The sequence below is a fragment of the Vigna unguiculata genome, chromosome 4, assembly GCF_037176805.1.
Source record: "Vigna unguiculata cultivar grain cowpea cultivar isolate G323 ecotype 2 chromosome 4, ASM3717680v1, whole genome shotgun sequence".
In the NCBI taxonomy this organism is placed as follows: Eukaryota; Viridiplantae; Streptophyta; class Magnoliopsida; order Fabales; family Fabaceae; genus Vigna; species Vigna unguiculata.
Genome location: NC_140795.1, coordinates 11,037,035 through 11,061,489, shown reverse-complemented (window position 1 = coordinate 11,061,489; position 24,455 = coordinate 11,037,035). Strand labels below are relative to the sequence as shown.

The following is a 24,455-nucleotide window of genomic DNA, read 5'->3' as shown; positions in this document are numbered from 1 at the left end:
TTTGCTTATTTTATGCTTTGTGTTTCACACCCCTGCCCTCTACTCATCCATTTACAATTTCATGTTGCTTAATTGCACTCTATTTTGTCTTTTAAATTCTTGGAAATGCACCCTCATATCTACACAATCATTTAGTTATCTTAATATCTAATGAGAATTTTTTTAAAATTTTCTTCACTTAAACATCATATTAAGAAAAGCTAAAATATCATCAACACCAACACTACGTCGTCAAAAGTAACGCACAAGATTACAGTATGGTGCAAATCATGATCATAAAATAAATATAGATAAATTGTCATTAATATATAATTGGCACAAATTCTAATATCGACATATTGGAAAATCATTCCTACACGGGAAAAATAGTTTCAGAAGACCAATCTCTGCTCTAGCAATTAGAGACAAGTAATCATTCTTCCATGCAAGTTCATGTTTTTTCGAAGTATTAAACCTCCCAAAAGCAGCGGATATACTCATGCAAAAATTGTAGTCCTTTTGCATTGTCAGATAACTTTAGTAAACATGACAATGTTCATAACTTAAGCATAACGCTATAAGCAAAAAGATAGTGATATATGAGCTGATGGAAGGTATTTTAAAATTTATAAAAAGCCTCCAATAAATGCTTAAAAATATTTTATCAACCAGTGCTGCCAGATAAATCGCCAGAAAATGCACTTCCATATGAAACTGATCCCGTTTGAGAAGCACTGCTGGCTCGAGCTTTCTGATACTGTCGTATCCGGAAAGCATCACGAGGAAGTGGTTGACTTTGAACAGTAGTACTATCATCATCCTCTTGCCCTAAACATTTTTACAATCACAAATGTCAGGATGAGGGAAACTTAACTTTGGACTAAAAACATAAAGAAAGCTTTAAGAGTACAAGCACACACACATTAGAAAACTAGGACAATGCAATTTAGGTATTATTGGTGGTTTAGAGTTTACATGTACTGTCAACCAGCAACTCAACATCAAGTTTTTCCAACATGCTATGGGATATTGAATCAAGGCAAGAAGGTCTACCCCAACTATGTCAACATGCTATGGGATATTGAATAAAGGCAAGAAGGTCTACCCCAACTAAGTCAACCGCTTTTACAATATGAACATATACATATATTTAGGAAGGCTTGACATTTTGATTGTTCATCATAAAAATTTTATGCTGAAACTGTACATGTATATATTTATATTACAAAACATAAACGCAGAGTACAGCTGTACTATATGGTCAACCACAGCATAGTTGACCACTAATTATTAGATGTACATTAACAAGTAATAACAGTACACTAACACTTACCCGTTAGAAAAAGAATTTAGAGAGGTTGTATGAACTTATTTGAAAAATTATTGGACTACCACCTATGAGTGTTTGATAGACCTGGTTGCAAAAGTCTGCAATGACAGTTGTATAGCTCTATTCAAACCTCCCACTTTCTAGAGATAACTTCATTTTCAATTATTGGATTTGAGAGTAAAATTGAGAGTAAGGTTATTCCATATTGCAGAGATGTTCCAATAGTCACACCGCATGGGTCAAATACACACAACTCTACATAAGTAAATTGCACACATATAAATTAAAATGAACAAACAATAATGTATTTATAAGTATAAGATCCTAGATAGATGATGCACATACTGTCTGATTCCTTCCTTTTCCCATATTGTCTATTACTTCCTGGTTTCAAAGACACACCACTTGGAACAGGGTGAGACTTGGTTGAACCAGAAAGTTCACTAGTAGCAGGAGCATAACCTGCTGACAACTGTGATGGAATCCCCGCTTTCCCAGTTTGCACTTGTGTTGAAATTCCTGTTTTCGCACTTTGTCCTGTTGGTAGATCACTCTGCAAGCAAATTGATAGCACAATATCCACATTTGGTGTTGGGCCTGGAAAATTCAAACCATATTTTTCAACTGCATTCAGATACAAATAATCAAGAAACAAAGGTAGTTGTGGTGGTAAGCCCAGAAAAATAGGTTCGTATATAATTTTTTTCCTTAACCAAGCACTTAGCTTCCACATTCTATAATCCATCAAAACTATATATTTTATGAACCACAAACCAAGAGAATTCATGGAACATTCATCAAAGCTTATCAAATAATATCCTGCAGGAAAAACTTCAGTGGCAGTTTCAGTAGATAGCACAATGTATTGACAATCTAAGAACGAAATGGTCCATGGTTACAGAAACTCCAGAAATGCATTGCTTAAACTCTGTAATAATAATATTCTTAGGGAAATAGACAATATGGATGAAAGAAGAAATAAATTAAAGAACCAAAGAAAAAAAAAGGAGCATTAACATAAACTACCTCGTCATATTGGCTGGTGAAGTAAAACTCATCCTAGTTGGCTTTTCAACAAATGATGACAGATCACATAAAATTCCAGAAAATACATACAGTAAAATGGATAAGAAATCATTTAAAAGAAATTTGTAAAGTACCTTCAACGGCTGGTAGATTTGCCAAAAATGCTACCAAGGCAGGTGGTGTAGCTTTCAGAATTTCATCAAATGCATTAGTTCCAGCACCTGCACCTGGATATTGGATAAAGACAAAGTCATGAGTTCAGGTGTAGTAGCATATAGGAAAATTAACTAGCTACCTTTTTCCATATTGTTCAGTGAGGAAAATGAAATAATATTGAATTAAAAGAAAAATGAAACAATACTTTGAGGATTTGTCATTTCATTTCTCCATTGTCATATAGGACATATGTCATTTTACATTCTTAAGTCTGTGTTTCCTTTATTTTCGAAAGAGATTGTTGAGTTATTCAAGTGTGATGTATGTTAGTTTCATCGTGCCACATATTCTCCTTGTAATGTTCTCTTTAATTGCTTCATTCTGATGTACGAGGATGTCCATCAAATTCTAGTACATCTAGCACTAAATGGTCTGTCACTTTATTCATGATTGCACTCATGTGACAAGGATTTTCCTGATGAAAGAGAAATCTAAAGTGATGTTAGTAGGATATTAAGTGTGTTGAATATAGAGAAAATAGGGATTGAGATTAATCTCCCTTGTGTATAAATCACAAATAGGGTAATCTATTTATAATAGAGAGAGATACAACTAAAAAGAGTAACAATATCTAACAATATTTTAACAATATAAAACAATATCTAACAAAGTGTTCTACTAGAAGTTGTTAGAAATTGCTAGAAGCTATTAGAAGGTTCTAGAGATCTCTTTGTAATTATTACTTTAAGGTCAAAGATCTCTATATATTGAGGTTAATGTAGTATTTCAAATGAATCGATTTTGAATAAAATCCTCTCAAGTTAGTGCATTTTTTTCTTTGTCGTCTTAGATATAGTTCTTTTTAGGGTTGCCTGAAGTGCACCCATTTCCTTTAACTGTTGTCGTGCCCCATCTGCCGCATGGTAGAGCCACTACCAAACCTTTGCTCAAGCAATTGCTGGGCTTCGTTGTCGTGCCCCATCTGCCACATGGTAGAGCCACTACCAATCCTTTGCTCAAGCAATTGCTGGACTTTTCACGAAGCCGTTGTCGGAGCTTCCACCATTCTCGTCATCGGAACGGTCTCTACTGTTGCCACGACCACCACCAAAGCTTGTTGTCTTATTTATAGGAATCCCTATGATTGATATAAGCATGACAACTCCACCAAGCAATGTTAATGTTCTAACATCAGAAATACACACCAAGGTTTTTAAACTCGAGAGTTTATGTAAACACAGATCATAAACTAGTTTACTTTAGATAAGAAAATATTTATAAATAATATAATAATTTACTATCATATGATATTATAAATAAAGTTTTATATTTTTTTACTGAACTATTATTATTTATTATTATTAGTTGATAATATTATATATTTTTAAATATTTTTTATACTTTTCTAACTAGTTTTTTAAAATAAATTTAATTAGTTATACATATCACATTTAATATAAGACAAAAGTGAGTGAATTTATTTAATATAACACAAAAGTGACTAAACTTTGAGATCCAAAGATTGGAGGCCTAAAAGGCCAAAACGGAAGCATTAGAGAATAATAGTAGCTGGGATTTGGTTGCTCTCCCAAATGGGAAAAAGCCAGTAGGGTGCAAGTGGGTATATACTATAAAATACAAGACTGATGGATCCATTGAGAAGTACAAAGTAAGGTTAGTAGTTGAAGGATTCACTCAAACATATGGAGTGGATTACATGGAAACATTTGCTCCAGTTGCAAAAATAAATACTGCTAGGATGATATTATCCCTAGCAGCTAATTATGATTGGAACTTGCAACAATTTGATGTTAAAAATGCCTTCCTTCATGGAGTAATTGAAGAAGAGATTTACATGGAATTGCCCCCTGGATATGGTGGAAAAACAACTGCCAGCACTGTTTGCAAGCTAAAAAAGATATTGTATGGGCTAAAACAATCACCACGAGTGTGGTTTGGAAGGTTTTCTAAAGTTATGATAGGTCTGGGCTTTAAACAAAGTCAAGGAGACCACACTCTGTTCAATAAACACTCAAAGTCAAGGGGAGTAACAATGGTAGTGGTTTTATGTGGATGATATTATAGTGACAGGTGATGATGAGGATGAGCAACAACGGTTAGGCCAACATCTGGCCAAGAACTTTGAAATTAAGACCTTGGGAAAATTGAAGTATTTTTTGGGAATTGAAGTGACCCATTTTAAAAAGGGAATATTCATATCTCAACAAAAATACATCACTAATTTGTTAAAAGAAATTTGTAAGACAGCATGCAAGCCTGCAAGTACACCAATTGACCCAAACATGAAATTGGGAAGCACCAAGAAGATACTGTAGTGGACAAGGAAATGTATCAAAGGCTAGTTGGTAGACTGATATATTTATCTCCCACAAGACCTGATGTTGCATTCGTTGTGAGTCTAGTTAGCCAGTTCATGCATCAACCGAAGAGGTTCACTTACAAGTTGCACTAAGAATTGTGCAATATTTGAAGGGAACTCCAGGCAGAGGAATTTTGTTTAAACGAAATGGGAATGTGAGTCTGGAAGCATATACAGATGCAGACTATGTAGGGTCAATTGTGGATACGAGGTCAACTATGGGATATTTCACTTTCCTTGGAGGGAATCTTGTGACTTGGAAGAGTAAAAAACAGAACAAGGTAGCCAAATCAGTGCTGAAGCAGAGTTTAGGGCAATGGCACAAGGGATATGTGAACTACTCTTGCTAGAGATCATCTTGGAAGACTTAAGGATAAAATTGGATGAACCAAGGGCAACATGATAGAACCAAACAGATTGAGGTTGACAATCATTTTATCAAAGAAAAGTTAGACAGTGGTCTGAACTGCACTCCATATGTCTCCTCACAAGAAAACTTTGCAGATATTCTAACGAAGGGGCTTAACAACAACAATTTTGAGAGTATTGATTCCAAGCTAGGAATGGAAAATACTTATTCACCAGCTTGAGAGGGAGTGTTAGAATGTTTTATTATTTGTATTAATTCTGTCAGGATTTGTGTTTTATTATTTCCTTATTTAGCATGTGATAATTACAGTGTAAGATAGTATCCCTGAATCATAGGGATTTGATTGTATACGTGCTATTATTATACTTCCTAAAATAGGTTTTTATCCTTGTATATAGGAATTGTATTCTCAGAATAATAAATTGAACAATTCTACCCTAAATTATGATATATATATATATATATATATATATAGGGAGGGAGAGAGAGAGAGAGAATTTCTTATTATTGACTTAATGGTAAAGGTGTACAAGCTGAGTATTTATAGGAGTCACGTTTCTGTTTATAATACCAGAAACTAATAGTTGTACAAAATAATACATCATGAGTATGACAGTTGTATAAAAGAATAGAAACTATCTTATACATTCACTATACTAACAGCCCCCCTCAAACTCCATGGGAAGAATCATCACAAAAATTCTTCACAACGAGTTTGTCATGAAGAACAACCAAACGATTTGAAGAGAGGGACTTAGTGAGAATGTTTGCATGTTGATCAAGAGCTGGAATATGTAGAATGAAGAGCAGTTGAGCCAAAATCTTCTCACGCACAAAGAACACATCTATCACCATGTGCTTAGTGCGATGATGAAAAATAGGATTATGGGCAATGGAGACAACACTTTGATTATCACAAAAATAGAGTGGGTGTGGTAAAGGAGACACACAACTCTATGAGAAGTTTAGAAATCCACGTAAGCTCAGTAGAAGATTGAACTAAGCTGCGATACTCAGCCTCGGTGCTGGAACAAGCTATAACCTTTTGTTTACGAGATCACCAAGAAATTAAATTTGGGCCAAGAAATATAGTAGCGCTTGAAATAGAGAGACGATCATCCACATCAGAGGCCCAGTTAGCATCACAAAATGTTGTTAGGGAGACCGGCTAAGACAATAGAGTAGGCTGAAAATGAAGCCCATGGAACAAAGTCTAGAGGATTAGCCACAACCCAATGAGAGTCTAGAGGATTAGCCATGAATTGACATACTTTGTTGACAACAAAGCTAATTTCTAGTCTAGTAAAAGTAGCATACTGGAGAGCTCCAACTATGGATCTATAGAGTGTAGGTGTAACAACCCATTTAATTAATGACCCTAATTAAAGAGGCGTCACACAGAATAATATAATAGCACGGTCTTGGACTATAAACCTCACTCCATACAGTTGTTCAAAAGAAGACAAAAGAAAAACTAGGCACACCACGATGCCAAATACAAAGTGAAATAAGAGGGTGACAGTAAATCAAATAAATCCCAAGGTAAGCCAATACATGGGCCTTACCCCTAAAAGAAAACTAGAGTCCATCCTAGAGATGCTAAGCAGCGGAGTCACCGTTTCCCTATTGACCACGGGGAGTTCTCGCATCTACTCACATAAATTGATGATCATCGCAAAAAGAGAAAACCACACAAACAGAACGTACAACAAACGAGCAAAAGGGTAAGCTAGAGTAGAAAATAGTTCATCATACTGTCACACACAACTTTCATATTTCAATAGGTATATATATCAGCCAATCATGTTATGACTTGCACACAATACACTAGGACTCAAACACGACTCATCCGGATACATATAATTTAGTCGGATTCAGCAGATGCTTGCACTTGTGGTGGTATTCCCTACTCTATCGAGCTGCTCACCCCCGAGCCAAGTCTTACAATGTCTCAACCCCACACACAAGGTTAGCCCTTAATAAGTTTTAGGCCTCCTGCTATTCTCACCACAAGAGTCAGTCCGCTCTATGTGAGACTAACTGACTCCTTAGAGTGTCAGGATGCAATTTTACCTTGAATCCTTACTAAATTATATAGATGGGACACCACCATGAACTCCTACTAACAGGGGTCATGGAATTACGTCCCGACCAACTAAGGCACCATCATAAAGTCTCACCTAGAGGCTCATGGAATTACGTCCTAACCACATACGAATCATATTCCACCAACCAAGTAATACTTATCACGCATATAAGTCTTATGCCAACCTTTATTACCAATTCTCATTCATATTCCATATCAAATCCATACCAACTCATTATTCTCAATCCATGAAGCCAACCATACATGTAGCATGCCTAAATCATGTTAAACTCATCCATCGCAGACTATAGATTATCTCATTCATACATAATCACCCAATTAATACTTTAAAAGCAAGATCAATACAAACATAGGGTCAACATTTGAGAACAGAGAAACAACAGAGCAAGCCACATTCTCGCCCAGCTTCTTGCTCAGGCAAAAAAGTTTCCCTTAGGCGAGAGGGACTCTCGCTCAGGCGAGCTCCTTTCGCTTAGGCTCAAGGAGTAGCTTTGAGAGCTGAAAAACAGTGGAACTAGTTTAAAGCGAGTTCACTACGACAAACCCTAGTTGGAACTACGAAGATTGAACTGAATGGAGAAAGAGCATGAGTTGGAATCGACTTACGTGGAGTAGAAAATCTGGTTTGAGCTAGCTTGAAGAGGGCTAAGGGCTAAACCCTAGCAGAGGTTCTGTGAGGGAACAAAAGAGAGAAGTGAGACACTGTTTTTGCAAAAAAGGCAAAAGTGAGAGGGGTTTGGCTGCCTTAGGAGTCTTGAACACCCTATGGGTCAGCCCTTAGGCCCATTAGACTTTGGGGGCAGTCCTTAAAATAAAGGGTTAGAATATAAGTGGGCCTTACAGTAGGATCTGAGAAGAGATCAGCGCCTTGTTTGGATAGTTTATAGGTGGAGAGCATTGGAGAAGAGATGGCATGAGCTTCTGCCACGTGAGTTTTATGAATAAGTCATGAATAAGTCATGAATATACTCCGTTTGAGTCATAAGAAGAGAGTCATCAACTAAATGTTTGACCTCAAGACCAAGAAAATAGTCTAACTGACCAAGCTGTTTAAGAGAAAAGGTGGCATGAAGCTGAGTAGTAACTATCTAAATTAGATTTAAGGTGCTGCGAAAAATAATAATGTCGTCAACATAAACAAGAAGATAAATGATGTCCTACCCACACTGAAAAATGAACAAAGATGTGTCACAAGTGCTGGTAAAAAACCCAAGATGATGTAGAGTTGTTTGTAGCTGTCTTGGAGCTTGTTTAAGCCCATAAACAGCTTTATTTAGCTTATAAACCAAGGACTTGTTAGGAACAAAAAATCCTAGGGTTTGCTGCATGTACACAGTTTCATCCAAAAGTCCATTGAGGAAACCATTATTAACATCAAGCTGAAACAATTTCCACCCACTAGAAATAGCAATAGTAAGAATAATGTGAATAGTGACCGGCGTAACTACGGGTTAAAATGTTTCATGAAAATAAAAACCATGAACTTGATGAAATCCTTTAGCAACTAAACAGGCCTTGTACTTGTTTATAAAGCCATCTGCATTTTACTTGACTCTAAACACCCATTTACAACCAACAACTTGTCACCCATGTGGCAGAGAAACTAGATTCCATGTTTTCTGACTTAACAAAGCATCATACTCCTACTACATAGCAGCCTTCCAAATTAGGTCAGTGTAGGCTTGTTTGACAAAGGCAGGCTTAGAATGAGACAACTGTAGGGAAGGGTGATCCTTGATTCTCCATTGTGAATAGAGATACGTAGGAGCAGAACAAGTCCTTGTCAGGTGCACTTCCCAAAAATCAAAAGGTTTTCCAAATCATTTTCAAATAGTTTTATAAAGAACTACGTAGGACCAAAGTTTTAACCCTTGTCGGGTCCCTTTCACTAAAAATATATATTTGTTCAATTTATTTTCTTATTTTTGGGAAAAATAAATATTATGAAATAAACACATCTCTTTTGCAAATTTAATTAAAAGTACCGCCTTTGGGTGGTCGTTGTAGGGTGCTAATACCTTCCTTATGCGTAACCGACTCTCGAACCCTAAATTTGGTTTTCGCATAATTTATAGTATTTTTATGGTTTTCCATAGTTTTCCAGAATAAACTATGGTGGCGACTTCAAATCTTTTTTTTCAAATTAATTTATTTTTAAGTTCGTTGTCCCGTCGCAATTTAGGTTGCGATAGATGGTGACTCCACTAGGGATATGAAATAGTCAGACCTATTTAATTGAATATGCGAAAGTGATGTGTTCACTTTCAATGAGAAAACAAGAAGGAACAAAATGATTAACAAGCCTCTGTAACTTGTGTGACTTAATAATAGGTTCAACATATTGTCTCCATTGTAAATAATTTGAATCATCTAATTTCCCAGCAATCGAATTAGGAAACGGCAGGGAAGCCATGACGAATAAAAAAAGCACGTAAACGAACAAAGCACGTGAATCAAGACAAATCAAAGCACAACAAAGAGGCGAACCACTATCAGAAAGGAGAAGACAAAGTCGCCTTGCTGATGACATAGCGACAAAGAAAGTCTCCAATGAAACCTACTTAGCAGAGGAGTGCGAGGGAAGAACACAGTCACCAATCAAAGAGCAGCGCTGATGCAGAACAAAGAGTCGAAGAACCGTCAAAAGAGAGAAGACGAAGTTGCCAATGAAACAACGAAGATCAAAACCACCGATTGAACTGCTCGAGAAGAGAAGATGAGCTGGAGAAAAGAGAACGCCTGCGATTGAAACAGATCACAACGGTTGACCACGAAAAAGCGACAATCGGATGTAGACAAGACACAATCAACATATCAGAACTAGTGGAAGTGTCGAACAACAAGGAATAAATAGAACCAACGCTCTTCAAACAAAGAAGAGCGCGACGTGTAGAAGCGTCAAACAAGAGACTGGATTTCTTACCATTGACTTAATGGTGAAGGTGTACAAGCTGAGTATTTATAGGAGTCACGTTTTTGTTTATAATACCATTAACTAACAATTGTACGAAACAATATAGCAACAGTATGGCAACTGAACAAAATAATAGAAATTATCTTATACATTCACCATACTAACATATACGGTTATCAAACTCGTTTATACATACACGGTTATCAAACTTGTGAGTTAACTCATTAACTCGGACAAGTTTATGTTCCTACTCATGGCTTCCGAGTTAACTCGAAAGCAAACTCGTTTCTCACTCGAGTGAATGAGTTTGCTTTCGAGTGAACTCAGTAAAATTGAATGTAGATTTGGTTCACTCGGTCAAACTTGCGAGTTTGGAACGATTTAGCGAGTTCAATAAGAAAAAACATTCAAACAAAAACGGTCTTTTGGAACGCATATGTGGAAAAAACTCTTGGGTATTAGGGTATGAGTGTTTTCTGATTCAGCCCCTTCTTCATTCCTTCTTCTAAAGCACTCTCCATTATGTACATGTTGGACTCTTTCTTGTGGGAGCTCGCCTTTGTGGGTACTCACGATCATGGTTAATCATGTCTGCGACCTTCCTGCTGCACTTGCTCATAACTTGGCTGCGTTAGTAAGGAGTCATCATGGAAGATAAATTTTGTAGGGTTTCTGCTGGGTTTTAGGTCTCAAAATCATTGGGCTCAAACATTTGCATACAAAAAGTTAAGAGACATTTTTGTATTATATTAAATATTGAATATGATATGAATAATTAATTAAATTTATTGTAAAAAATAGTTAAAATAATATAAAAATTATTTAAAAATACAATATGACTAACAATTAATAATATTAATAATATTTCAATATAAAAGTTTATTTATAATATCATATAAGAATATTTTATTATATTATTTATAAATATTTTAATATTTTTTTTTTAAAGTAAACTCTTACGATTTTACAATTCGAGTTTACGATCCGAGTTCACCGGACTCTCACAAGTTTACGTAAACTCTTGAATTTGACAACCTTGCATACATACATACACACACACACACACACACATATATATATATATATATATATATATATATATATATATGTGAGTATGTGTGGGTGGGATTAAACCCACATCATTCCTGTAACTTTATAAAAGGTTTATTACGAAAAAGTAATCAAAATTTGAATAGGAGGATGTACCAAGTGTATGCTTTGGATCATAGATCACCATCTTTGAAGTATCGGGATAAACGATCTTTGGGGATGCAGTTGAAATGTTTGCCATAGATGTTTTATCTGCACTATCATATAGTATTCACCATATATATGTAAAAACCAAATGTTTGAATGAATATAATCAGTACCTGTAACAATCGTCCCATTAGCCAAAATATACTTCTCCACTTTCTTATTGATATTTTTGGTAAGCCACTGAAGAGATAGAAATGAAAATGAATTACTGTATAGAACACTAACACAGAACAATTTCAAGAGAGGCAGGCTAATTTTGGAAAACAAGTAGGTTTGATGACGACTAATACAATCATCATAATAAAATTTAATCATTTGCAATCTCCATATTACACAAATTGCAACGACTGGGCAAGCCAATGAAGTTGTATCCTGGGATGAATTGTAAGTCAATTGTGATTTCACATCACAATACAAATTACAAAATTTAGCTTTTCATTAATTTTTATTAACCATTTCAGTAAAAGAAATTGAAAAGTTATAGACGCTTAAAATACAAAAAAGAAATTGAAGGAGTATAATTAAATACTTAATATCCCGATGTTCTACTTTTATTCATTCCTCTAAAGCAAGGGGTTCACAGTTTCATCACTAATTCTGTTCACTACACCACAGAATTTCACTCTGTTTTCAGTTCTCTGATATAGAAGCTTCACACAGTCATTCATGCATGATTTTGTTTTGAAAGACATATAATAAGTTCTTTTGTAAATACCTAATTTAACATTGTTACTCAACATCATTTATGTGATGACTGAGTTACTTTTCAATATTTTAACCCTACAATTAACAATTCAAGATTTAATATTTTGACATAGTGATTCATGATTTGTGTCCTAGATGATCATAGAGTCCAACAGGTTGGTTCAATATGAAGGGATCAAAGCACTTTTATTAAATGACTCAGTGATTCATGATTTGACGTCTTTGATGATATGCACAATATTAATATAGGGATAGAGTTCAACAGGTTGGTTCAATTTGAAAGGATCAAAGCACTGTCATTAAAATGCGAAGGTCGATCAATTTCCCTTGTTAACAATGTGCAACATGCGAGTACAATCATAGACTAGTCCTGGTTTCATAATATTGGTATATCTAACATTGACTACCAATATGACCAAAAGAATGTGGATAGGGAAAAACCCTCATCTCATGAGCTAGCTTTCAGGATTTTCCAATATGGCGAGAGAAGCCTAAGATCAGAACACATTAAAAACTAGTATGTTATAGAGAATATTCTCTTTAATTTTATTAAACTCATTAGGCATTTGAACACAAACATCCCTTATTCAAATGCTTTAGTCCAAAATTCGCATTTGTATCTAGATACTTAATAATTCCTCCAGACCATTTACTAAATAGGCACAACCAAAGGTAAAAAGGCACAGCCAATGACAAGTTCTAAATAAAAATTTATCAGTCAGCCTTCACATAACAACTTAAGTCTTGTGGGATAATTTGTTCCAGGTATGGTATCAAAGCCTCTAAGACAGAGATCAAGAGCTTGATTCTTGATGCATTATTAGTAAAGGTTGAATTTCCACACAGTATATGGTGGGCCTAGGTATTGTCTACCTTAAAGCTTAAAAGGTGTTTGAGTGATGAGCCATATTAGATATAAAAACCATTTGTGAGTCTTCATCAAACGTCTTAAGCTTATTGGAGAGTAAGTTCCTGACCGCAAGGACATTATTTATCCCAAAAAATATATAAGTGAATTGTACCTCTTGCCGAGTTAAATGATCAAGATCATTAGAAGAGCACGGCCACAAATCCATGAAACTGTACCGTGATACAATGTCTTGCAGGGAACTCTCTAATGTTGTTCCATCTTCAGCTCCAGAAAGTGCTTCTTTCCTTCTTTGCTCAACCTATATAATTTGACAAGGATAAATCATAAATTACAGGCTGATTACTGCCCTACCATGTTTAGTCCATTCTACAGTCATAAACAAATACAAAAGTACACTCATCAGAATTTTTTAGAAAAGGTACATATCATGGACATGATTTTAAAAGCATTTTCTTCCCACCCTCAAGAACTTATTTCTAGAAATATCAGAACCAAAGTCTACATTGTTACACATTGGCAAAAAAGTTTTGTTAGTCCCAGTCATAGCATTGATTTGGAAAAGATAGAAAAGGAAAAAACAGCTACTTTCATTCTTTCAAATGGTCTCTAGCCCTTTTCTAAAGCCTGATGGGTTAATGTCTGCTAATTGTCAATCCATTAACAAAGGTAACAAAGTATGCATTTCGTTCAAGGTTATTCTTTTTGTAAGATATTGTTTAGATATTATTTGATATTATTAAGATATTGTTAATCACAATATCAAACAATATATTTACTCTATTTATTTTTAGTTACTCTTTTTAATTGTAGTTCTCTCTATTATAAATAGATTACCCTATGTATGGTTTATACACAAGGGAGATAAATATCAAACCCTATTTTCTTTCTTCTCAACACTTTTAAATGATTAGGGGTTACTAGGTAGCAACTGTTAGAATTATTACCTATACCTATTGTATCATTAACCCTATGTGTAGGGTGTTGAGTGTGGGAAACTACCTACTGCCATATCTACTATTGCATGTAATCATGCCTAGTATCTTAGAGTAGTCTTTTCATATCTTTTCATATGTACGTGCTTGCTTCACTATAAATACAAGAGGAAGAGAGTGGTACTGTGGTCCACTACTCATATTTTAAAGTCTCAGTCTCAAGTTGGTATCAGAGCGGGTCGATCCCGCTCTGGTTTCTGTCTCAGCTGGTCCGTCATCGCTGTCCGCGGTTGATCGCCGTTAGTCACTGCCGCTGTCCGCGGCTGTCTAAGTTCGGTTAACCTCGTTTCTGAACTACCCAACACTGTCAAACAACTTCTCGCCACTGTCTGCGTCCTCCGCCGCTGTCCGCCACCGTCCACCGACGCAGTTCCGTCCGGAAACCACCGGATCTGAACCGCCTCTCCGCGCGACAGCCAACCCCGCCGGTGTCGCAGGCAGCGCCGTCGCCACGCGCCTCCACGCGCGTCTTCTCTGTTCGCTGCAGGCAGGCGCGTGCCGCTCACGCGCCGCCTTCCCGTCGCCAGTTCGTCGTCGCGCCACCTCCGTCGCCGTCGCCGGAGCCTCCTCTATCCGTTTTGACCATCAAATCTCTGTTCCGGTGAAGTTCAGTAGCACCTCTTGTGGAAATCGTCCCTTTCGAAGTCGAAAATTGTCACTGTTTCACTGTTTTCGTCACTGTTTTACTGTTTCCGAGATCCTTTCTCTTTATCATGGCCACTGGAGGAACTGGGAGTGCTATTTCATTCTCTGGAAGCCCCTGCATTACGTCCGAGAAACTAAATGGCCAAAATTACTTATCTTGGTCCGCTGCCGTCGAGATGTGGTTTCTCGGTCAAGGACACCACGAACACCTTGAGAAAGATGGCAGCCACGTACCGTCTGAAAAAGCTGAACAGTGGAAACAAGCGGATTTCCAACTATGTGCTCTATTGTGGCAATCGGTGGAACCACGACTTTTGATGTCCCTACGGGCCTTCAAAACTTGCCACTCGTTTTGGAAGCGAACTCAGAATATCTATGCAAATGATATTCAACGCCTCTATGATTCGGCGAACAAGTTGGCATCTATGAAAATGACTAACCATGATATGATGTCATTCATGAATGACGCTCAAGCTGCTGTGGAAGAACTTCGAATGTTCTTGGAAGTCGACTCTCTAGATGAAATGAAGAAAAAGCTTGACAAGTACTATATGGTAATGATCCTCCGCGCTATACACCCAGACTTTAATCATATCCGAGATCAGCTTTTGACCTCTCATGAGGTTCCTTCCATGGAAACTTTGATCTCCCGCATGATACGTGTTCCAACTCTTCAAACTCCAGAAACTCTTGCTGTAATGGAACCATCTGTCATGGTTGCCACCCGAGGAAGAGGAGGTCGTGGAACTAGAGGGGGTGGACGTGGAGGTCGTGGGCGTCCTCAGTGTACATATTGTAAAAGGATGGGTCATACCCAAGAAAACTGCTACACTTTATATGGATTTCCTGCCAAAACAGCCAATGTCTCCCAGGCAGAGACTACTGACTCCAAGTTCACTGAGGACGAGTATCAAGAGTACCTACGCCTCAAATCCAACAGCTTGGCACAGTCATCTCAAGCTCCAAGTACATCAACTGTTTGCATCTCTCAATCCATGGAAGGTCACAATTCATGGGTAATTGACTCTGGTGCATCTGATCACATTTCTGGTAATACCTCCTTGTTCTCAACCATTTCATTCCAAGAAAAATCTCATTTTATAACCCTCGCAAATGGTTCTAAAACATCCTCAAAGGGAGTCGGTCAAGCCATCTTATCTCCGTCCTTAAATCTAAAATCTGTCCTTTTTGTCCCTAATTGTCCTTTCAATTTAATTTCCTTAAGTCAGTTAACCAAAACATTGAATTGCTCTGTAACCTTCGATGACAAATCTTTTGTTATACAGGAGCGTGGCTCGGGGAGACCGATTGGAGAAGGATATGAAGCGGGCGGATTATACCATTTTGGATCTCGTCCACGTGTGTCCTGTGTTGCAGCCCCCAATCCTAAAATGTTACATGATCGGCTTGGTCACCCTCACCTGTCCAAGTTAAAGAAAATGTTTCCTGAACTTAGTCGTCTCCAGACTTTAGAATGTGAGTCATGTCAACTAGGAAAACATGTTAGATCTACCTTTCCTAAAAGATCTCAATCAAAGTGTACTTCTAGTTTTTCTGTCATCCATTCCGATATCTGGGGACCTAGTCGTGTCTCATCTTTTGGCTTTAGGTATTTTGTTACTTTCATTGATGAATATTCGAGATGTACTTAAGTTTATCTTATGAAAGATCGTTCTGAATTATTATCCCTCTTCACATCCTTTTTGAATGAAATCAAGAATCAATTTGGTCAAGTAATTAAAATCTTAAGAAGTGACAATGCCAAAGAGTATTTTTCGTCTGCTCTTTCTAATGTTTTGAGTTCCCATGGTATCCTGCACCAGTCTACTTGTCCTCATACGCCACAACAAAATGGTATAGCAGAAAGAAAAAATCGACACTTAGTTGAAACTGCTCGTACCCTTTTGCTTAGTGCCAACGTTCCTGTCCATCACTGGGGAGATGCCATCTTAACTGCAGGTTTTCTTATTAATCGGATGCCATCTTCCTCTCTCAATCATAAGGTCCCTTTCTCCATTCTGTTTCCAGACAATCCTCTCTTTCACACTTCTCCTAGAGTTTTTGGTTGTGTATGTTTTGTTCATGACATGTCTCCCGGGTTAGACAAGCTTTCTGCTCGCTCTCTCAAATGTGTTTTCTTGGGCTATTCACGACTTCAAAAAGGGTATCGATGTTACTCTCCTGAAACCAAGAAATATTACATGTCTGCCAATGTTACATTTTTTGAACAGACCCCTTACTTCTCTCCATCTGTTCAAGATGTCCATGTCATCCAGCAGGTCCTTCCTATTCCCGTGGTTGAGTACAATATTTCCAATGTCCCTGTCCCTCCAAGTCTCGACCAAAGTCCTCCTGAGCCATCATCTCCACCTATTGACTCTCTCCAACACAGGACGCCGACGAATAGTCCAGTTGTTCAAGAACATGGTGAATCCCCTACTTCAGATTCTTCTCCCTCGTCTCTTGATCCCACGACTCCTGATGAAGGTGATTCAGGTTGGCCCATTGCTCTCAGAAAAGGTACTCGTTCCTCTCGAAATCCACATCCCATTTATAATTTTCTTAGCTATCACCGATTATCGCCTTCCTATTGTTCACTTTTATCCTCAGTGTCTTCTGTTGTTATTCCCAAAAATGTGAATGAAGCACTTGATCATCCTGGATGGCGACAAGCCATGATTGCAGAGATGCAGGCTCTTGAAAGCAATCATACTTGGGAGCTCGTGCCCCTCCCTTTGGGTAAGAAGGCTGTTGGTTGTCGATGGGTGTATGCAATTAAAGTTGGCCCTGATGGTCAGGTTGATCGACTCAAAGCCCGATTGGTTGCAAAAGGGTACACTCAGGTTTATGGCCTTGACTATTGTGACACCTTCTCTCCCGTGGCCAAGATGACTACTATTCGCCTCTTCTTTGCAATGGCAGCAATTCGTCACTGGCCTCTTCATCAATTGGATATCAAAAATGCCTTCCTTCATGGTGATCTTGAGGAGGAAGTTTACATGGAGCAACCTCCTGGATTTGTTGCTCAGGGGGAGTCTGGTATGGTATGCAAATTGCATCGATCTTTATATGGCCTCAAACAATCACCACGAGCTTGGTTTGGAAAATTCAGCTCCATTGTTCAGAAATTTGGGTTAAGACGCAGTGAGGCAGATCACTCAGTCTTTTACAAACATACCTCTCCTGGGAAATGTGTCTACCTAATAGTATATGTTGATGATATTGTTATTACAGGAAATGATACTACTGGAATATCTCAACTGAAGGAGCACCTGTGTAAACATTTTCAAACCAAGGATCTCGGAAGCCTCAAATACTTCTTGGGCATTGAAGTAGCTCAGTCAAAAGATGGAGTTGTAATCTCTCAAAGGAAATATGCTCTTGATATATTACAAGAAATAGGTATGATTGACTGCAGACCAGTAGAGAGTCCTATGGACCCGAATCAGAAGTTAACAACAGTAGAAGGCGAATTATTCTCCGATCCAGAGAGATATAGGAGGCTCGTTGGAAAGTTAATTTATCTCACTATTACGAGGCCTGATCTATCTTTCGCAGTTGGAATTGTTAGCCAGTTTATGCAGACTCCATGTCTTGGACATTGGAATGCCATCATCCGTATTTTAAGGTACCTCAAGAAGGCTCCAGGACAAGGTTTGCTATATGAAGATAAAGGCAATGTTCAAATCTCTGGGTACTGTGATGCTGATTGGGCAGGCTCTCCTATTGACAGACGCTCTACTACGGGATATTGTGTCCTCCTTGGAGGAAATGTTATCTCTTGGAAAAGTAAGAAGCAAAATGTAGTGGCTCGATCCACCGCTGAAGCTGAATATCGGGCAATGGCGTCTCTCACGTGTGAACTCATATGGGTAAAGCAATTTCTTCGAGAGCTTAACTTCTGTGAAATTCAGACCATGAAGATGTATTGTGACAACCAGGCTGCTCTCCACATTGCATCAAATCCAGTGTTTCATGAGAGAACTAAACACATAGAAATTGACTGCCACTTTGTCCGAGAAAAATTGATGACCAAGGAAATTTGTACTGAGTTCGTTGGGTCAAATGACCAACTTGCAGATGTGTTGACCAAGTCATTAAGGGGACCTCGGATTGAGTTCATTTGTTCCAAGCTTGGTTCATACAATTTGTATGCTCCAGCTTGAGGGGGAGTGTTAGAATTATTACCTATACCTATTGTATCATTAACCCTATGTGTAGGGTGTTGAGTGTGGGAAACTACCTACTGCCATATCTACTATTGCATGTAATCATGCCTAGTATCTTAGAGTAGTCTTTTCATATCTTTTCATATGTACGTGCTTGCTTCACTATAAATACAAGAGGAAGAGAGTGGTACTGTGGTCCACTACTCATATTTTAAAGTCTCAGTCTCAAGTGCAACAATTGGAAAATCCTAATTGTTAGATATTGTTTGATATTGTTAAGATATTGTTAGATATTGTTGATCACAACATCAAACAATATCTTCTATTTACTCTATTTATTTTTAGTTACTTTTTTTAATTGTACATCTCTCTATTATAAATAGATTACCCTATTTGTGGTTTATACACATAGGAGATTAATTTCAAATCCTATTTTCATTATATTCAACACTAATTATTACATGTAAAATGCTTATTCCCATCTATTTATAAATGCATAACCGTACGTGCTCAATACATATTAAGGATTTATGTTATGTTTTTCTTTCTTTTATTTCAACACAAATCATGCACATGAGACAGACATTGAAGAAAAAATTTGTGATGGCAAGGAGAATACTATATAATGATATATTTGAAGAAACCTTCAGCATGCTCGCAAGATCCCCATAGGTTTGCTCAAACTGGGTGAACTTTTTCCAGACCTACAATAAGAATAATTAAATATAAATTAAAAACCAGTAAACAACAATCTCTTGAATTCTCCTATTAAATGAGTTCAGAAACTATAAGCAAAAATTAACATAGAATCAAACATGTGGAATAATATCGGAAAAAAATTATGCATTTCAATTTAAAAATGTACTACACTATTCATTGGTTTTCTAGTAAGCCTACCTTTGGGTTTTAGCTCATAGATTTCGTTTGAATCTTAAAAATATGTATCTCTCTCTTCTTTCTCTCTTCTTTAACATGTATCCTATCCCCTTTTGCCTTGGTTCACTGTGACATTTGGAGTCCTAGCCGCGTTAAGTCTACTTTAGGTTTTCAATACTTTGTTACTTTCATTAATGATTATTCCAGATGTACTTGGTTATTTTTGATGAAACATAGTTCGAAATTATTCCATATCTTTCAATCTTTTTCTAATGAAATTTGTTAGATATAGTTTGATATTATTAAGATATTGTTAGATATTGATAACCACAATATCAAACAATATCTTCTATTTAATCTTTTTATTTTCAGTTACTCTTTTTACTTGTACCTCTCTCTATTATAAATAGATTACCCTATGTGTGGTTTATACACAAGGGAGATTAATCTCAATCCCTATCTTCTTTATTCTCAACAAAATTAAAACTCAGTTCGATGTTTCTATTAGAGTTTTGCGCAGTGATAATGGCCTTTGAATATCTTTCTCATTCTTTTAAACAATTTATGGGTTCTCACGGTATTCTGCATAAAATTTCTTGTGCTTATACCCCTCAAAAAAATGGTGTAGCTAAACGTAAAAATAGACATCTTATTGAAACAACTCACTCTTTTAATTCATGGAGAAGTTCCTGAACATTTTTGGGTTGATGTTATTCTTACTTCTTGTTATCTCATTAATCGTATGCCTTCTTCGGTTCTAAAGAATAACATACCTCATTCCATTTTATTCCCTCATGAACTTTTTCATCCCTTACCTCTAAGAATTTTCGGGTCTACATGTTTTGTTCGTAATTTCAGTCCTGGTCTTGACAAGCTTTCTCCTAGATCACATAACTGTGTTTTCTTAGGGTTTACAAGATCACAAAAAGGATACAAATGTTTTTCTCCTTTTCTTAACCATTATTTTGTGTCTGCAGATGTCACCTTTGATGAGTTCTCCCTTTATTTTAAGAGTCAATCTTCACCTCTAACTTCATCCAATCCTGAAACCTCTCCTAGTACCTTTCATGTTCCTATTATTTGTGACCCTCTTACTGTGTCTTCTTCACCATCGGTTCTTGCTCCACAGTTAGCTTCTCCTCCACCACCTCTTCAGCTTTATAGTCGCCGAAACCAATCACAACCACCACCATGTGACTCCAATCAAGTGCCAACTACTCTGTCTCCTCCGGCTTTGACACCTGAGTCTGACCTTCCCATTGCCCTGCGAAAAAGTATGCGTTCTACCCATAATCCCTCTCCCCATTATATTGCTTTGAGTTATCATCGATTGTCATTACCTTTTTTATACATGTCTTTCCTCTCTTTCTTCTATGACCATTCCAAAAACTATTCGGGAAGCTTTAGCCTATCCTGGTTGGCGTCAAGCCATAACAGATGAACTAAGTGCCCTTCATAACAGTGAAACTTGGGAACTGGTCCCGCTACCGTCTGGAAAATCTATTGTTGGTTACAGGTGGGTGATTACTATCAAAGTTGGACCTCATGGTACTATTGATCGCCTCAATGCTCGTCTTGTGACCAAAGGCTATACTCAAATTTTTGAGTTGGATTATGGAGATACCTTTTCCCTCGTGGCAAATATGGCTTCTGTTCGTTTATTTATCGCCATGGTTGCTCTTCAACAATGGCCTCTTTATCAACTAGATGTTAAAAATGCTTTCCTCAATGGTGATTTGCAAGAAGAAATCTATATGGAGCAACCTCCTGGGTTTGTTGCTCAGGGGGAGTCTTCTGGGATGGTATGTCGTCTTCACAAATCCCTATATGGCCTAAAACAATCTCCTAGGACCTGGTTTGGAAAGTTTAGCCATGTTGATGGTGTTAGTGTACAACTGTCAATTTCTGTATACAGCTGTCCACATGTGTAGTTCTCTATAAATACAATATTGTATCACACACTTAAAGTGTTGACACGTTAATAAAATTTGTTCCATTTGTTCACTTTATTCTCTCTTTTCTCTCTCTTTCATAAATCTAAGATGGTATCATGAGCTTTTTTTCACAGATCTGATCCACTCCTTCTTGTGATTCCGCTTTCGTCTTTCCTCTTTGTCCGCATTGCCTTGTGCGATTGACTGTCTTGCTCGTCTGATTGAACTCCGATCTTATTGATTTGGAGTTTAATCGGTGTTTTCCTTTATTCTCGAAGTCGAAGTTTGATTCTATTCACTCTCATCTCTCGGCTATTTCGTCGATATGTTGTTGCTTTCTCGTTCTCCTTGCACACTCGTCCTCGCTCTCGCGACTTGGTGCACGCCTCTATTTCAGACGTTTTATCCGTAGTTTTCCATCGTTCTCGGTAAGCGATTGTGCTTGCTCTTGCGATTCAGTGCACGCCTTTGGTTTCGACGCTCGCACAGTGGTTTTTAGTAGTCTTTCGTGTTTCTCGTTGTGCAACTCCGTCTACGGTAGGCATCTCTGTTTTCGGCTCGTCATTTGTGATTGCATCAAAGTCCAGTTCTGTTTTCGAAGTTTGTTCGGTGTTATTTTGTGAATCTTGTTGTTCAACTTGTTCTATGGACATTAATTATTTTCTTACGTCTATTGCTGAGAAATTAGATGACTCTAACTATTAACATTGGCGCTAGTATGTTGAACCAGTGATTAAATCATATAAGTTGCAACGGTTTGTCGTTAGTCCAATTGCTCGACCTCGCTATCTCACTGAACTTGATCGTGCAAGTGATATTGTCAATTCAGACTACGAGGCCTGGGAGGTTCATGATCATACTCTGCTTGTGTGGGTTCAGTCTACTCTCTCCAAGTCAATTCCGTCTCGTGTTCTTGGATGTTCTCATTCATATGAAGTTTGGGAAAGGATCCATGAATATATAAGTCTTCACACCAAGTCTTGTTCTCGTTAGCTTCGTACTGTGATGAGAGTTGTCAAACATCAATCTAAATCTATGGAAGAGTACTTACTAAAAATAAAAAATTATGTTGATGAACTGGTCGATGTTGGTGTTCCAGTCAGACATGAAGACCATGTGGATTCTATTTTGGAAGGTCTTCCATCTGATTATGCCTCTGTGGTATCTGTGATTGAGAGTAAGAAACGACCTTCTATCGTCGCGATTGAAGCACTTTTGTACGGGCATGCACTCAGGCTTCATCGATGTGAACAAGAGAACTAGGCTTTAGTTACACCCTCACTAAATTTTACTCAAGGATCCTATGCTTGAGGTGCTCAAAATGGAAGCTCTCGCGGTTCTGCTCAAAATGGCAATGGTCCTGCCAAAGGACCTGGCAAGTTTGCCAACTTCCAGTGCCAAATTTGTCTAAAATTTAGTCATACATCAAATGATTATCACTTTCGAGCAGATATGTCCTATCAACCTCATGAGTCATTGTACTTTCTTGATCCTTCTACACAAAAATCAATTCCTTATTCAGCTGGTACTTCTAAGCCTTCCAACACTTGGGTGAATCCCAATCTTCATTCTACTACCAGTACTCCACCTACTCAACCTAGTCCTATGATGGTGTAGTCCGTTACTCAAGGTAATGGCAAATCCTCCTGGATACTTGATTCTGTTGCTAGTTTTCATATAACTAGTGAAACTCGCTCAATATTAAATAACATCAACAATTTGATGGACCAGATCAAATTTTCATTGGGAATGGTGCATGTCTAAGCATTACTAGTGTTGGTTCATCTTCTTTTGTTTGTCCTTCTAACTCTCATGTTTTATTATGGTTAAATTGTTCGTTGTATGTTCCATCTATTACAAAAAATGTATTGAGGGTAAGTCAGTTTGCAAAGGATAATTCTATGTTTTTCGAGTTTCATTCTAACAAATGACATCAAACTTTGGGGGACAAATAAAGTTCTCCTTCATGGTGTGGTTGGTGCTGATGGTTTGTATGATTTCCAACATGTTCAGTTGTTGTCTCCTCCTGACAATTCTACTTCTCCTTCTTTTGGACTTCATATTGTGTCTAGCAATTTAAATAAGTATAGCCTTGTAAATAATAATGCCCAGTTGTGGCATAACAGATTAGGACATCCTAGTCATCATGTAATGCAAATAGTTTTCAAACAGTGCCATATTTCCATGTCTAGTCCAAAAAATAAATCTGGTTTGTGTACATTCATGTTGTGTTGGAAAGTCTCAGACTAGTTGCTTATTATTCTAATTTTGTGTACTCTCCTTTAGAATTTATCCTCACAGATTTGTGGGGACCTGCACATGTTTCTTCTCATGCAGGCCATAAATACTATGTTTCTTTTGTTGTTGCGTTTTCTAGATACACTTAGATATTTGCACTTAAAACTAAGTTTGAGACTTTGTCTGTTTTTCAAACTTTTAAGAAAATGATTGAGTTGCAGTTAAATGCCAAAATTAAAAGCATTCAGTCTGATAGGGGTGGTGAATACCGCTCCTTTACTTCCTTTCTAACTGAACATGGTCTTATTCATAGACTCATTTGTCCTCACTAGGGATTATTTCAACCAAACTATGTTTGCTTATTCAGTCCAAAGGGATTAATTCCTGCCACTGCATGTGTCCATACTCCCCAACAGAACAGAGTGGTAGATAGGAAAAATAGGCACCTGTTTAACACTACCCGAGCACTTCTCTTTCAAGGGAAAGTTCCAAAAAGTTATTGGGGA

General features: G+C 37.3%; 1 protein-coding gene across 8 annotated transcripts in view; it reads right to left on the bottom strand.

Annotated features, from left to right (window-relative positions):
• Window positions 1–276: 276 nt before the first annotated feature.
• Window positions 277–24,455, bottom strand: part of CSTF77 (Tetratricopeptide repeat (TPR)-like superfamily protein) — a 50,898-nt gene continuing 26,719 nt past the window's right edge. Inside the window, exons 17-24 of one of the 8 annotated variants that reach the window (XM_085672159.1) lie at window positions 19,546–19,605; window positions 13,247–13,393; window positions 11,633–11,699; window positions 11,469–11,564; window positions 2,470–2,562; window positions 1,655–1,906; window positions 1,394–1,407; window positions 277–807 (exon numbers count right to left, since the gene is read on the bottom strand). In XM_085672159.1, coding sequence (XP_085528285.1) covers window positions 517–807; window positions 1,394–1,407; window positions 1,655–1,906; window positions 2,470–2,562; window positions 11,469–11,564; window positions 11,633–11,699; window positions 13,247–13,393; window positions 19,546–19,605 — 1,020 coding nt within the window. In that variant the 3' untranslated portion in view covers window positions 277–516. The other 7 variants (XM_085672160.1, XM_028068642.2, XM_028068645.2 and 4 more) reach the window with 7 other exon arrangements.